Source organism: Ranitomeya imitator, chromosome 5, assembly GCF_032444005.1.
Source record: "Ranitomeya imitator isolate aRanImi1 chromosome 5, aRanImi1.pri, whole genome shotgun sequence".
Lineage (NCBI taxonomy): Eukaryota > Metazoa > Chordata > Amphibia > Anura > Dendrobatidae > Ranitomeya > Ranitomeya imitator.
The window spans coordinates 47,460,709-47,478,282 of NC_091286.1; the positions used below are offsets into that span (position 1 = coordinate 47,460,709).

The window sequence follows — 17,574 nt, forward strand, 5'->3', positions numbered from 1 at the left end:
GACTTTTTATGTGACTAGTGCTACCTCCTTGTGACCGCGGACTGTTAGTTTATGGAATAAAACTCCATTACTGAGCTCACCCGTGGTAGTGTCACCTTTCTTCCATGTTGAGATTAGTAACATTAGTTAGTAGTTGGATATAAATTAGTTAGAGATTAGTTAGTAGTTGGATATAAATATCTGCACTACCTCTTATGTAGATTTTCTTGCTGAGTCACCTACATTTAGGTTTTCATCTATTGCAAAAACTGCAACATCATTTTTTTTTGCTCTTGATAGAACAAATGAATCGCTCATGTGCAGAATATTTCAGTGTAAATCGATAACAAGCTCTTTAATTTCATGTCAAAATAGGCCAACAGAGATGCAGTTATCAGCCGGGCTCCAGACCAGAAGGAAGACCGAGCTGTGAGCCTTCAAAATGCCTCTGGGGTCTATGATCTGCTAAGCATCACGATGGCCAGAAGAGGGCAGTATGCCATGCTGTCTGAGGTACTGTGATCTATTCTGTAAAAATGCAGCCTATGCCTGTGCAAGGCTTGAAGCTCTTGTCTTTCTGCTACAGCAAAGATATAATATGACATGATCGGAGTAAGATATCATGCACACTGCAGAGCCATGTGCGCAGACGCTGTATGGAGGCGCATGGGGTCTTTGAAGCTCTACATGAAGCCATAGCCTTTCTATTTGCCATTGTATACTGCCTGTGTACGATTATGTTGGTCGACATTGTGCCATCAACACACCACTGACCCATCGAGCAAAGGCCTGGAGGTGACCTATAGTATCGGGCACCGAGACTTTAGCACCAAGATCCTTTAAAAGGGTTATTTCTAATTATCACAAATGGTAAAAAAAAAAATGCAATTTGAATCCAAGGTTTTAAAAATCTACTCCACTCTCAAGAACAAAATGATTTTTAATTTTAATGTACATAGCTCATTGCCTGCAGTCTATCAAGGGTGGCTGGTCTCTTTGGCAAGGAGTTTGTAATGATACATTACTCAGCTCTGCTGTATCATTAGATAGTAGCTGCAGTGATCAGCGAGGAGAGGAGGGCGTGTTCTTGTCTCCTCTACATGATCTTGCCTGCTTATGATTGGTCAACCACATGCAGGGGAAGAAGTGCACGCTGAAATCTCTGGTAATGCCCAGTTGAACCTAAACTTTACAAGCTAATATCTCAGGAATGGAGAAGAAAACTTAAAAACTAATAATTGTGTTTTTCTCAGCTCTGCAGCCGCTGTTCCCTGATTTGGCCAGTTTAACATACTCAGACTGGTACAAGGTCCTCTATAACGACACATAGGAATAATATCAAATCTACTTACGTTAGTTTGTTGATGGTTTGCAGAATTTTTTTTTCGACCGCTGCACTAAGCACTAATGGACTAAAAAGAAGTGAAAACATAACAATTAGTAGTCTGTGTATTAGAATGAATCTAGATTTACACTTTGCTAATTATATAGTGAATGGTAATCATAGATGTTTCACTTGTGGTTCTTTTTCTTTCAGTGTTTGGAGAGAGCCATGAAATTTGCATTTGGAGAATTTCATCTCTGGTATCAGTTGGCGTTATCAATGATGTCCTGTGGCAAGGTAAAGTTGTCAGATCCTGTATTAGCTAAGTGTTAAGGCCCCTTCACATTTAGCGACGCTGCAGCGATACCGACAACGATCCGAATCGCTGCAGCGTTGCTGTTTGGTCGCTGGAGAGCTGTCACACAGACAGCTCTCCAGCGACCAACGATGCCGGTAACCAGGGTAAACATCGGGTAACTAAGCGCAGGGCCGCGCTTAGTAACCCGATGTTTACCCTGGTTACCATGCTAAAAGTAAAAAAAAACAAACAGTACATACTTACCTACAGCCGTCTGTCCTCCAGCGCTGCGCTCTGCTTCTCTGCTCTCCTCCTGTACTGTCTGGCAGCCGGAAAGCAGAGCGGTGAGGGTCACCGCTCTGCTTTCCGGCTCACAGCCAGTACAGGAGGAGTGCAGAGCACAGCGCTGGAGGACAGACAGCTGTAGGTAAGTACAGTGGGGCAAAAAAGTATTTAGTCAGTCAGCAATAGTGCAAGTTCCACCACTTAAAAAGATGAGAGGCGTCTGTAATTTACATCATAGGTAGACCTCAACTATGGGAGACAAACTGAGAAAAAAAAAATCCAGAAAATCACATTGTCTGTTTTTTTAACAATTTATTTGCATATTATGGTGGAAAATAAGTATTTGGTCAGAAACAATCAAGATTTCTGGCTCTCACAGACCTGTAACTTCTGCTTTAAGAGTCTCCTCTTTCCTCCACTCATTAACTGTAGTAATGGCACCTGTTTAAACTTGTTATCAGTATAAAAAGACACCTGTGCACACCCTCAAACAGTCTGACTCCAAACTCCACTATGGTGAAGAAGACCAAAGAGCTGTCAAAGGACACCAGAAACAAAATTGTAGCCATGCACCAGGCTGGGAAGACTGAATCTGCAATAGCCAACCAGCTTGGAGTGAAGAAATCAACAGTGCGAGCAATAATTAGAAAATGGAAGACATACAAGACCACTGATAATCTCCCTCGATCTGGGGCTCCACGCAAAATCCCACCCCGTGGGGTCAGAATGATCACAAGAACGGTGAGCAAAAATCCCAGAACTACGCGGGGGGACCTAGTGAATGAACTGCAGAGAGCTGGGACCAATGTAACAAGGCCTACCATAAGTAACACACTACGCCACCATGGACTCAGATCCTGCAGTGCCAGACGTGTCCCACTGTTTAAGCCAGTACATGTCCGGGCCCGTCTGAAGTTTGCTAGAGAGCATTTGGATGATCCAGAGGAGTTTTGGGAGAATGTCCTATGGTCTGATGAAACCAAACTGGAACTGTTTGGTTGAAACACAACTTGTCGTGTTTGGAGGAAAAAGAATACTGAGTTGCATCCATCAAACACCATACCTACTGTAAAGCATGGTGGTGGAAACATCATGCTTTGGGGCTGTTTCTCTGCAAAGGGGCCAGGACGACTGATCCGGGTACATGAAAGAATGAATGGGGCCATGTATCGTGCGATTTTGAGTGCAAACCTCCTTCCATCAGCAAGGGCATTGAAGATGAAACGTGGCTGGGTCTTTCAACATGACAATGATCCAAAGCACACCGCCAGGGCAACGAAGGAGTGGCTTCGTAATAAGCATTTCAAGGTTCTGGAGTGGCCTAGCCAGTCTTCAGATCTCAACCCTATAGAAAACCTTTGGAGAGAGTTGAAAGTCCGTGTTGCCAAGCGAAAAGCCAAAAACATCACTGCTCTAGAGGAGATCTGCATGGAGGAATGGGCCAACATACCAACAACAGTGTGTGGCAACCTTGTGAAGACTTACAGAAAACAAAGGATATATTATAAAGTATTGAGATGAAATTTTGTTTCTGACCAAATACTTATTTTCCACCATAATATGCAAATAAATTGTTAAAAAAATAGACAATGTGATTTTCTGGATTTTTTTTTCTCAGTTTGTCTCCCATAGTTGAGGTCTACCTATGATGTAAATTACAGACGCCTCTCATCTTTTTAAGTGGTGGAACTTGCACTATTGCTGACTGACTAAATACTTTTTTGCCCCACTGTATGTACTGTTTGTTTTTTTTTACTTTTAGCATGGTAACCAGGGTAAACATCGGGTTACTAAGCGCGGCCCTGCGCTTAGTTACCCGATGTTTACCCTGGTTACCAGTGAAGACATCGCTGGATCGGTGTCACACACGCCGATCCAGCGATGTCTCCAGGGAGTCCAGCGACGAAATAAAGTTCTGGACTTTGTTCAGCGACCAACGATCTCCCAGCAGGGGCCTGATCGTTGGTCGCTGTCACACATAACGATTTCATTAACGATATCGTTGCTACGTCACAAATAGCAACGATATCGTTAACAATATCGTTATGTGTGAAGGTACCTTTATGTTTGCTAAATGTTAAAGAGGTTTTCCACTACTCTAACGCAGTTGCTGGTTTTGTCATATAAATGCCAATAGATAATCCCCTAAAATCCTTTTATGTCTTTTCCTGCCAAGTTTCATGCTGTTTTATGCCTTTCTGCTTTGCTTCCTGTGCCCTGTCATCAGTTCTGTTGTCAGAGCCATCACTTCCTTTTCAGAATCCTCTGTTCTGTTCTGACTACATTTCCTATCAGCCCTTGTGCTGGGCTGCAAGCCAGCAGTGAGCACAGACCTGTAGCTGCGCCGAAACCTCTTCCACTCCAACCCCCAGTCTCACACACAGCATCAGCACAATCTTGTGTGCAGAACACTACTGCCTGTCATGTAAAAAAAAATGCTATTACTCTGCAGATATTGGGTTAATCTTCAGATTAATACCGTTGTGAACCTGCCCGCTTCTGGCACTCAGATCCCCACTGCTGGGAGGAAATGAATTTTATTCCTCCCGTTAACGTGTGAGTTTCAGCCACTGGGTTGACGCCGGCACAAATTCACTCACCGCTATGTATTTACAGAGCAGCAGCTGTAACTGCGTCCCCGGCATTGATTGACAGCCAGCCCTAATGATGAGCGAACTGTTAGTGCTGGAAGCACAGTTATACCCACTGCTCTCTGTATACAGAGCGCTCACTGAACCCTTCCCGGCACTGCCCCGGTGACTGAAACCTGAATTTTACTGGGCTGAATAAAGTTCATTTCCTCCCGGCAGCGGGGCTCTCCGTACTGGCGCTGGGCAGGTTTAGAATGCTATAAACCTGTAGATTAACCCAGGTTAATAGTGTTTTTTCATGTGACCGGTTCCCTTTAAAATGATTTTTTCAACATCATAAATGGATAAAATTGAGACGTGCTTATACTTCTCAATTTTCTTGTTATTCAAAATCCTCTGCATTCTCAGGAAATTAGATATGTTTAATTTCACTGTCTACTACATGTTGCCTAATTTTGCACACCTGCTCTGGGTATCACCAGGCTCTGCTTCCTTCACCTCATTCTGCTGCCGTCTGTTGTGCTCCACATTGGGTTTTGCAGGTTGCCTGGTGTGGCTAAGTGCAATTATCTCACTAGGCCTTTTAAGACTCATTACAACACATACCGGTGTCTTAGGATTGAGACTAAAGACTTCCGATTAGTGCACTTCACCTTCTGTGCACACTGTTGCTTTAAGTTTCTTCAATCCGTTCTGTTTTCCACGTCATCCGTCTTGCTGCTCCCAAGATTCATAAGTGTGCCTATTCTTCGCTTCCTGCTTGCCGCACCAACTCCCGGGGTCATTATGCCCACCCGAACCCAAGCCTAAAGACCTAAGTTACCTCTGTAATCTATCAGAAGTGGCCGGTCTCCTAGTCAAGGATTGCAGATCTTACAAGCTGTTTGCTATAGAGCTTGTAAGCATTGTTCTGGAACCATCTTGGCAAAGCTGCCTCTGCTTGTAGCATCAGAGAACGCACAGTTTAGGCCAATGGCACAAGCAGAAAGTTAGGAAACAGAGTAGTTCAGTCCTGAACACTGATCTTGAGGCTATCACTTTAATGAGCATGCTCTCATCATGGCAAAGGTCGTTGTGAAGGGAGAGGGAGAAGGTGAGCTGTGACATCCTCTATTGTGAATGATGGATTCTGTGTTAGCACCTGTCTATAGAGGTGTTATCTGTGATGTATCCTCATGTGTTATGATGATAATGAGACTGCTGAAAAGTCATTAGGGAGAACAGCAATTCTGGGTCTGGTATTAGGCCTGGTGGCCACTGTGAAAATTGATAGATTTTTTTTCTATATAGTCCTGTAAAAAAAAAACATAAAAAAAACACATTCAACATATAAACCAGATTTAATAATAGGGCATTTTCTGATGACACATTTCCTTTACAGTTATGGGAACCGTATTCCTAGAAATACAAATCAGTCATTTTTATGTCTGAAGTTACATCCCGGGTGATGGGGCGATGTAAAGTTTGTATTTTCTGGTGGGTGAAATATGACACAAAGCTGAAACTGAGCCGGATCTCAGAATACCGCAGATGCTACTTGATGTCACTTTGCCAAGCGCCGGCCTATAGCACTCTCATTAACCGAGCATGACACAATGAATCATTTGATGTCATATCATCCACTGCGGGGGGGGGGGGGGGGGGGGTTAAATAACTCCCCCCAAATAACAGGAATCCAATACTCCCATGTTCTCATAAATTATATTATCCCGGAGTCAGGATGGCAAAAGTCGTCACATCAGATTTGACAAAAAGACATTGAAAACCGTCGCTCCTCCAGCAAATAAACATGAGATTGTGAGACCGGGACTGTAGCAGCCAAATGGTCCTGATCTGCATTGACAGTACAGGGTTTTTTTTGTATGTAGATGGTAGGACAAGAAAAGCTCCGTGGCCCCGGCAGAATGTGGGGCACCCTCCAAATCCATCCAGTGACTCCTGCCCAAAGAGCACACTGCAAACGTGACTCTGTCTCCTTTATTTCATTTATAGTATAAATCACTTTTGATAGATGATCCGGAGCCCCAATCCGTGTCAATCAAAACTGTAACTTTCCTTCTGAGCACAGAAGTTATAAGCAATGATCTCTACAGAAGTGCAGACATTCCAGCTCGTATAGATCTAGAATTATATTATTGTTTTTGTTGTTATTATTATTTGTATTATTATTACTGTAGTATTATTATTATTATTATCATTATCATAATTATTATATAATTATAATGAGATTACATTGCAACCCTCAAGATACAGCAACAAACAAATCGCAAAAAATGCAGCCATATATGACTTTTTTCATACTGTGTGAATGCTGTGAGAGCATTATACTGTATGTGGGAAGCTGAAGGGGCATCATGCTAAGTGTGGGGTGTATGGTAGCATTATACTGCATGTGGGGGCTGTGGGGCATCATACTGTGTGTGGGAAGGACTGTGGGGGCCATATACTGTGCCTGGGGAGCTGAGGGGGCAATATACTGGGAGTGGGGTTTATCATACCACGTTAGAGGATTGTAGGGGCCATTATACTATGGGGGGCTGTGAGGGCATCCTACTGTATGTGGGGAGACTATGAATGTATCACACTGTGCTTGGGGGAGTTGTGGGGGCATCATTCTATGTATGGGGACCGTGGTGTCGTTTTATTCTGTGTGGTGGGCTGTGAGTGAATCAAACTTTGTACCGAGGGCTGTGGGAGCAGTGGCATTATAATTATATAATTATTTCTCTGACGAAAACTTGCGCCAAGGATTTGGTATTCGGTAAAGCTGGTAAAGCGATAAAATAAGACATTTTACTGAATCTATATGCCTCCACCAGTATTACAGTGTTCCCTTCCGACACGGGAGGATCCGTGATAAAATCGACCGACAGGTGAGTCCAAGGTCTACTGTGATCTCCAGTGGTTGGAGAGCCCCTGATGACATTGCAGGCGGCGACATACTTCCGGACATCCTGATGAGCACCTGGCTACCAAAAATGCTGAGTAAGCAGATCAGTGGTGGCTTTATTATCAGGGTGTCCAGCCAACACTGAATCGAGATGTTTACCAAGGAGTCTAAGATGGAGATTGACAGGTTACCAAGTGGAAAGGAAGCAGGTAAATCCCCCCTGAGCGTCAACAACTTCTTGTTCCAGATCGAAGCATACAGACACCATAACCACCCCTTTTTGAAGAATAGGTTCTGGTTCAAACTTATCTCCTCTCCCAGGAAAGCAACAAAATAAGGCATTACCTTAATGTTTTTGTTCCCCGGCTTATATGTGACAAAAAAAGTTAAACCTGGTAAAGAACAATGCCCATCTTGCATGTCGAGGTGTTAGACTTTTCGCTGATTCCAAATATACAAGATTCCATGATTACCATAACTGAGTGAACCGCTCCCTCTAAAAAATGGCGCCACTCTTCAAAAGCCCATTTGATTGCTAAGAGTTCCCTGTTACCAATGTCATAATTTTTCTCAGCAGTTGACAGTTTTTTAGAAAAATAAGCACATGGTTTCCATTTACCTGGAGACGCACCCTGTTACGCACCCAGCCCCCACTCCCACCTCAGACGTATCGACCTAAACAATAAGAGGTTGAGAGACGTCAGGCTGTATAAGAATTGGCACAGAAGAAAAACACCTCATCAACATATCAAATGCCTCCCTGGCAGGACTGGACCATTTAGAGAAGTCTGTCCCCCTGGTCATATCCGTAAGGGGTTTGGCTACTACTGAAAAGTTCTTCATGAAAAAACCTTTGTAACCCCTTCAAATCCTCAGGACAATCCCAATCCAATACCGCCCGGACTTTTGCCGGCTCCATGCGAAAATCGGTAGAAGATAACACATATCGTAGGAAAGGGATCTCCTCAACCGAGAACATATACTTCTCGGGTTATAATTTATTGTCTCGGAGACCTACCTGATATGTACCTAGTGTGACTCAAGGTCATGTGAATAAATTAATGTGTCATACAGATAACCACAAATCTGCTTACCAGGTGAATAAAGATGTGATTTATAAAGTGTTGAAGATGGCGGATGCATTCGTCAACTCAAGAGGCATCACCAGATTCTCATAGTTTCCCTCAGGCGTATTGAAAGCTGTTTTCCACTCATCCCTTTAATGCGGATGAGATTATACGCCCCCCTGAGTTCCATCTTAGAGCACCATTTTGCCCCTACAATTTGATTAAAGAGCTCTAGAATGAGAGGGATCGGATAAGGATCATGGACAGTGATAATATTGAGTTCACGGAAAACCAGGCAAGGGCGTAACCCCCTGTCACGGGGTCCTTCTCCGACACCACACAATCAACAGAGCGAGAGAAGTGTGAACAATCCTAAAACCTTTATTATAGACAAAAGTAAAAGGTTCATAAACAATCCACCACACTGAGGATACAATAGTCCAGAACACGAATGCAGTTCAGTAACAGGATAAAATGTCCAAGGAGAAGAGAGTCCAATAATCCAGCAGACAGAGGATATAAATGGTCCATATGCTTCCCATTCTCTCTGATGTGCTGTGTTCACCATCCTCACCACATGGGATCTGACTTTCAGCTCTTGTCCTCCCCAGCCCCCTCCTTATGTCCAGGGGTAGGCAGACAGGATGGGGCGGTTTTCAGGTCTCCCAGACCTGACAAACGTGCCTTGAGGATTAAGGCACTTCAGGGGGTTCATCAAGAGGCATAGATACAGTCAGGCTGCAGACAGTAAATGAGCTAAAGGTACTGTCACACTAGACGATATCGCTAGCGATCCGTGACGTTGCAGCGTCCTCGCTAGCGATATCGTCCAGTGTGACAGGCAGCAGCGATCAGGCCCCTGCTGGGAGATCGCTGGTCGGGGAAGAAAGTCCAGAACTTTATTTCGTCGCTGGACTCCCCGTAGACATCACTGAATCGGCGTGTGTGACACCGATTCAGCGATGTCTTCACTGGTAACCAGGGTAAACATCGGGTAACTAAGCGCAGGGCCGCGCTTAGTAACCCGATGTTTACCCTGGTTACCAGCGTAAAAAAACAAACAGTACATACTTACATTCAGCTGTCTGTCCCTTGCCGTCTGGTTCCTGCACGGACTGCTGGCCGTAAAGTGAAAGCAGAGCACAGCCACAGCGGTGAGTCACCGCTGTGTGACTCACCGCTGTGCTGTGCTTTCACTTTCACTTTACGGCCAGCAGTCAGTGCAGGAACCAGACGGCAAGGGACAGACAGCTGAATGTAAGTATGTACTGTTTGTTTTTTTACGCTGGTAACCAGGGTAAACATCGGGTTACTAAGCGCGGCCCTGCGCTTAGTTACCCGATGTTTACCCTGGTTACCGGGGACCTCGGGATCGTTGGTCGCTGGAGAGCTGTCTGTGTGACAGCTCTCCAGCGACCAAACAGCGACGCTGCAGCGATCCGGATCGTTGTCGGTATCGCTGCAGCGTCGCTAAGTGTGACGGTACCTTAATTCAATTATCAGCCTTTTGGAAGGTAATTGACACTCTGGACAATATGGGGAATACATGGAATGATACAGGGCAACAAGAGAACACTATGAAAATCAATAAGATATAAATATACACAAAATGATACCCATATAACATATCACACCATCTTCCCCCCCCCCCATGTTTTTTCTTTACAAAAAACAACCCCGCGGCAATGGGGGATGAGGATGGCCTGATATAACCTTTAGCCAAGATTTCCGCAATGTGGTCCTTCATGGCCTGTCTCTCTGGACCAGAGATATTATAGAGTCTGCTCTTGGGCAGCTTGGCACCAGGAATGAGATTAATGGCGCAATCATAAAGATGATGGGGAGGGAGTTTTTGGCACATCTGCACCGAGAACACATCCCCAAAATCCAACAGGTAACTAGGCGCAGACTGGGTATCCACCCTAGCAATCTGGGTACCCAAGCAGTGTCCTTGACAATACCTACTCCATTTTACTAATTCCTGAGTCTACAAATCTACTACAGGATTGTGCAGGGCGAGCCAAGGAAGTCCCAGTACCACAGGCGAGTGCAGACCCTCTAGCACATAATAATCTTAACACCACAGTACATGGCCCCCACCTGAAGCTGTAAGACTCGGACGACATGAGTAAAATGCCCCTGACTCAAGGGGGCAGAGTCCATGGTGATTATGGGTATAGGTCTGGACAGAGTATGTGGGGGATGAGGCCTTGGGCCTGGACAAACCAGGTGTCGATCAAATTAAAACCCACTGTCCAGAAATGCAGAGACGTCCATCTAAAACCCACCCAGGTGGATTACAGCTGGTAGGAAAAATTGTGTGCAACCCACGGAGGTGATGAGGACACCCGGGTTGCTAACCTATTCGCTTTAATGGACAAGTTTAGTACTAGAGTTACATAAGATTTGCAGAACGTTGGTCCAGCGATCATGTCTGTAGTCAATGGCCGCTGGACCGGAATCCTGCGAACCTTCCCCAGCCCCTCTTTTGGTTGGTAGGCCTCAATGACATCATATGTGCGCTGAAGCACAACATAATGACGTCATGGGGCCAACTAATCAGAATAGGCACTGGGGATGACGCAGGTAACAGGACATTTGAAGTTCTCTAGTCCGGTGGCAACAGACTATAAAGGAGGCCATCCAACCTGTGTCCTGCAAATCTTTTTGTTTTACTCCACTTGGTACACAAGTCCGACCAAACTCTTTTTTTTTTTTTTGAAGGCCATATTCACACGTAAATGATGCATTTTGCAGAAAATCCACTGCATTTAACAGTTCAAGCGAAGTGGATGTAATTTCACTGTGCATTCAAAGCCATTGAACTGTACTAGACGCTGATTTTTGGTGTGTTATTTTTTAGAGCCTTCTACACAGATGTGTTTTCAATTGTTTCTGCACTTAAAAAAAACACATAAAAAGATACTGCTTCAAATCTGCATTCAGAAATGGAAAAATGCAGCAAAAAAGTGAAGCAAAAATTCAATAATCAGAGCAGATTGCTATTGCATATTTCGGCATTTTTGCACATGGGAACATGGCCGTACAGGGGTCATATACTCGTAATGCACCCATGGGCTAGGATTTATAATGATGGATAACACACAGACGTAAAAAACATACGGGTGAATGAATAGGGCCTAATCCTGAGATGACAGCAAGCGGCAAAGTGATAAAGCCAGAAGTGTGCCCTGGTGTCACTTGTGTTGTGCTGCTCGGTATTACGTACGATCTGATATCTGTATGTTTGGATTAATTCTTTGCCATTTTAATGTATATTGACTAATTAGCTTTCCGTCAAACCACATAATCCCGTTTGCTTTTTCGGCTCATACATTTGTCTGAGAATTAGTGAAATAGTTTTGAAAATTGATCTGAGCTGGAAATAGTCAAAGCCTTGTAAGGATAAGAGGGGATTCCTGGTGTGGTACAATCCCCTCTGTGCAGTATTTCATATACAGTCCCAAAGGATTCCTGTCGTAGTCTCTGCAATGCGTCATCCGGCTCTTGGAAACCGAGCCGTACAGTGTGCTTAATATCTGCCGATGGAAGCATCAGGGCAGGGTCCGTCAGAGGATGTCATCAGTCATCATAAAATGCAGGGGTGAGGAGACAGGAGAATGTCAACTTTGCCCCTTGTGCCTTCTTAGACATGTAGAACCTGCACAACTGGCCGTCCCCTGCTGTCACCATTATTTCATGGTTATGAGACCGGATCCTGTTGCAGGGATGTGCCATGTGTGTCCCCAGAAGACATATTGGGGCAGATGCATGCCTGGCCATGACAGGACGATTCGCAAGACTTTGTGCATTTGCTTTTCTTTTGAATGGAAAGGGTGTTCTCTGAATGAAAACTTCTCACCAATACTTAGGATAGGAGATATGTGTCTGATCACTGGAGGCACTAATGCTGAAATTCCACCATCCCAAACATGGAGGTCCATTGTCCTCCAACAGAAATAGTGTGCTCTTCTCAGGTCTCATAGACTGTAAATGTCATACCTTCGAACGTTGAAAAATAAGAAAGAGGGTCTCATACTGCAATAATTTCTACTTTACATTAAGCCAATACCCTAACCTTGCACAGTCTTTTATATGCGCCCACACAGAAATATTGTTGCTATTGATGCCCATCAGTGTTTCCGCAAGTATGGGAGGTGCCCCATTCATGGCGGGCCCCCACAATAACTGCAACACACACGATAATTCCCATCAATGCCCCACACACAGTATGATTCCCCCACAGTGCCCATCACACAGAATATAATGCCCCCACAGACCCACCAAGTATGATGCCTCCAAAGCCTCACTCAAAATAATGCCCCTCACACAAAGTTAGATGCCCCCACAGTCCCTCCACACATAGTATAAAGATGCCCCCACTCACAGTATAATGCCCCTGCTCCCACAGCCTTCGATACAAAGTTTGATTCCCTCACAGCCCACCACACACAACATAATGACTCCACAGTCCCCATACATGGCGTGATGCCCCCCACAACTCCCCCAAAGAACAGTGTGATACTTTCACAGTCTCCCCACATACAGTAGGATGCCCTCACAGCCCCCCATAGTATAATGGTCCCCACAATCGTCCAACGCAGTATGATAAACCCCAATCACAGTATATTGCCCCCACAGACACAGTATGAGGCCCCCACAGCTCCCCAGGCACAGTATAATGCCCCCACAGTGCTTCCCACACACAGTATGATGCCCCCACATGCAGTATAATGCTACTATAGACCCCACACTTAGTATGATGCCCCTTCAGCTTCCCACATACAGTATAATGCTCTCACAGCCACTCACACAGTGTGAAAAAAGTCACATATGGTTGCTTTTTTTGCGATTTGTTTGTTGTTGTATCTTGAGGGTTGCAATGTGTTCTCATTCACTTTGCACTATGCTTCTGATTGCACATGTGGTGCTAACCTGTCATAATAGAGTTGGAAGTGTTAATGACACGTAGGACATATAGCCGTACCTGGCAAGCAGGCAGCAGGTGACGGCCCAACTGATGTGGGACTGAGAGGCCCTGAGTTACCCCTTCAAAAATAATAATATGCAAATCAATGGGAAACATAAAAATTTCAAATGCAGCATAAAAATATGAGCATATGTCCAGTAGATCCCACCTCCAGCCATAAAGGGGTTAATGAAATCTGAATAATGTTTCCTGGCTCCAGCCTTCAGTCGCTGCTAATTATATCTAGATCTCTGATGGAATACAGGCATGTATAGAGCATGGCAGCCTCTGCGGACTAAAGTGAGGAAACATGATTGTATCACATATATATATGTATATCTACCAAATGTATTTGTGTGGAAATAGCTGGGAAGACACACAACGATCAATGGATACTACAGCGTCACTCAGTTACCTGTGACATATTCCAGTGAGCTCCTCCAACAAATGTTTTAATAAACACATATTTTCCATACAGTAGCAATTCTGGACTTTCTTAGAGATTTTCGTTGTGCAGTTCCTCTGTTTTTACTCTTGGAAACGTACCTTTGGCTATTAAATGATCACTTATCGGCTATATCTAAGCCAACCGCACTTTCATGCACACAGTGCATTCGTTAATACGATTGTAGTGTGCACATATAGTATCATTTCAGCAGCACATGTGCTGTTTACACAGGATGATGTGCTGCCGAAATTGATAATTTTTAGGCAAGATCAAAAATAATTTCACCCGACTGCTTGTACTGGCTGACTATTGGTGAATGAGCATTTCTAGGATTGCTTGTTTCCAATAATTGGCAAATGTAAGTCTATGTTCACTCTGAGGTTTTTAAAAAAAAAAAAAAAAGTTTTTCAAATGGAAACCAAATCAAGGAACTCTCCTTTTTGGGGGATTTTTTGGAAGAGTTTTAATTTCTTGATTTACAGGTGCTTCTCACAAAATTAGAATATCATCAAAGTTTCGGTAATTTATTTCAGTTCTTCAATACAAAAGGTGAAACTCATATTACATAGAGTCATTACAGATAGAGTGATCTATTTCAAGTGTTTATTTCTGTTAATGTTGATGATTATGGCTTACAGCCAATGAAAACCCAAAAGTCATTATCTCAGTAAATTAGAATACTTTATAACACCAGATTGAAAAATGATTTTAAAATCCGAAATGTTGGCCTACTGAAATGTATGTTCAGTAAATGCACTCAATACTTGGTCGGGGCTCCTTTTGCATCAATTACTGCATTAATGCAGCGTGGAATGGAGGTGATCAGCATGTGGCACTGCTGAGGTGTTATGGAAGCCCAGGTTGCTTTGATAGCAGCCTTCAGCTCGTCTGCATTGTTGGGTCTGGTGTCTCTCATCTTCCTCTTGACAATACCCCATAGATTCTCTATAGGGTTAAGGTCAGGCGAGTTTGCTGGCTAATCAAGCACAGCGATACTGTTGCTTTTAAGCCAGGTATTGGTACTTTTGGCAGTGTGGACAGATGCCAAGTCCTGCTGGAGAATTAAATTTCCATCTCCAAAAAGCTTGTCGGCAGAGGGAAGCATGAAGTGCTCTAAAATTTCCTGGTTTCCTGGACTTTGGTCTGGATAAAACACAGTAGACCAACACCAGCAGATGACATGGCTCCCGAAACCATCACTGATTGTGGAAACTTCACACTAGACCTCAAGCAGCTTGGATTGTGGCCTCTCCACTCTTCCTCCAGACTCTGGGACCTTGATTTCCAAATGAAATGCAAAATTTACTTTCATCAGAAAAGAACACCTTGGACCACTGAGCAACAGTCCAGTTCTTTTTCTCCTTGGCCCAGGTAAGACGCTTCTGTCGTTGTCTATTGGTCATGAGTGGCTTGACACAAGGAATGTGACACTTGTAGCCCATGTCCTGGATATGTCTGTGTGTGGTGGATCTTGAAGCAATGACTCCAGCAGCAGTCCACTCCTTGTGAATCTCCCCTCAAATTTTTGAATGGCCTTTTCTTAACAATCCTTTCAAGACTGCGGTTATCCTGGTTGCTTGTGCACCTTTTTCTACCACACTTTTTCCTTCCACTGAACTTTCCATTAATATGCTTGGATACAGCACTCTGTGAACAGCCAGTTTCTTTAGCAATGACCTTTTGTGTCTTACCCTCCTTGTGGAGTGTGTCAATGACTGCCTTCTGGACATCTGTCAAGTCAGCAGTCTTCCCCATGATTGTGGAGCTACTGAAACAGACTAAGGGACCTTTACAAACGCTTAGGAAGCCTTTGCAGGAGTTTTTTGTTAATTATTCTAATTTACTGAGATAATGACTTTTGGGTTTTCATTGGCTGCAAGCCATAATTATCAACATTAATAGAAATAGACACATCAAATAGATCACTCTCTTTCTAGTGATTATATACAATGAGTTTCACTTTTTGTATTTAAGAACTGAAATAAATTAACTTTTTGATGATATTCTAATTTTGTGAGAAGCACCTGTATCTTCTGAAGTGGTTTTAAAGAGTTTTGGGAGAATTTTTCTCCAGAAGTGTTCTTTTCAGTTTTTTGATTGCACAGTGCCAAGTTTGGAGTGAATTCCTTTACTTTCTTTTTTTCCACCAAGCATTTTTCAAAACCTTTTCAAGGAAAAAAAAACCCACTCAAAAATCTTCTCCTAAGAACAGCAAAAATGAGTAGCAAGAGTTCTCCTAGAGCTTTTGACATGGATTTTGAGGAGGATTTTGGAGTTGATCTGTTCTAGATAAACTCTTCTAAAACTTTTCAAATTTACTTCAGAAAAAGAAAAGCTCCTCCAAAAATTCTCAAATAAAAACAGAGCATATCCAGAAGCAGCACAAAAAGAAAATTTGGGAAGAGCCTTACTGTGTGCTAAATATAGCGTTGCTCCTTGTTGAACAGCATAGATCCAATACCATTGACCACCGGTGAAAATTGACAAAAAAAGGAAGAAAAGGATCCACATGGCCGTATGGATAAAAAATATGCAACTTTATTTTACATGATTTAAAAAAGTTGTCCAGACAAGCAGTTTTCTCTTGAAAAACATTTTAGAACGCCTTAAAAAAACTTGTGAATATTGCCTGAACAAAAAGTAAATCGGTGCTAACAGAGCCAGACTGTGGAGGAACACTCCCAATTCTAGGAGAACTGCTAACACCTAGTTGTTAATGCATTCATCCAGATGTAGCAAAGGTCATCATGACTCACAACTGCAGCACTTTTATAACTTTTCACACAAGGTTATCTCACATAGGCTGGAGTTACAAGGCGACTTCGGTCATGACACCGGTCACACGTGCAAATATCTCTGTATGCCGCTGCTACAGTGCAACAGGGTAGTGAACAGGCAAGTTGCAAAAATCAAATGATTCCAACTTTTTGCGATACATGGCGGGTTGCAGCTCAACGACATTCACTTGTATAATCCCGCAAAGTGGCACCAGTATATAGCAATCCATGAACGCACAACCAAAAGTCATCGTTTTGCCAGAGCATTATGATGGCGATGACTTAACATTGCACAAACCATTGACCGATGGCAAGATAGGGGTGGAATTCCAATTTTTACTGGATCACATTACTTTCCATAGGATTAGCTGACAATAATGTGTATGGGGCAATCCAGCAATTGGTGAAATAGCTGTAGGGGAAACAATGATTGGGCTGACGACCGTCTTTTATGTATAGCCAACGTTTCTCCGTCCTCTGGAAATCAGTAGAAGAGATGTTCATACTACAAGTTCTTCACTGCTGGGACTTGGCAGTGACGTCACTTCATGGCTTCTATGTGACATGTCAACCGGTTGCAGTACTGATTGCATAGCTCGTATTCTTTTTCATTTCAATTTTAGATCTTTTCTTATTTTTGAATCATGCTGTAATCAGGCAGAGTGTAAAAAAAAAAGAGCATTGGGCAGCGTCATTCCTTTTTGGGCAGCATTTCAGCCCAGCTATTCTTACACCCACCTTCTCCATCAAAGCTTTATTTTTCCTGGCAATGTGACTGCGTTCTGACTGTAACTCATTACATAAGAGTGGAGAGGAATCTCAGGCCAAGCCCATTCAGAACACAACAGGAACAAAGTTTTAGAAATATGACCATTCTGAGCTACTATTGGGGTCCCTCTTCAAGATCATTATCATTTGGTTAGAGTAGAGAACGGTTACAAAGGCC

General features: G+C 43.4%; 1 protein-coding gene across 1 annotated transcript in view; it reads left to right on the top strand.

Moving 5' to 3' along the window:
* The window catches only part of TTC7A (tetratricopeptide repeat domain 7A), a 405,643-nt gene that overhangs the window by 139,378 nt on the left and 248,691 nt on the right, over positions 1-17,574 (top strand). The window contains exons 9-10 of the mRNA XM_069768639.1: positions 355-492; positions 1,517-1,600. Of these exons, the coding sequence (XP_069624740.1) occupies positions 355-492; positions 1,517-1,600 (222 nt within the window). The remainder of the gene's footprint in view (positions 1-354; positions 493-1,516; positions 1,601-17,574) is intronic.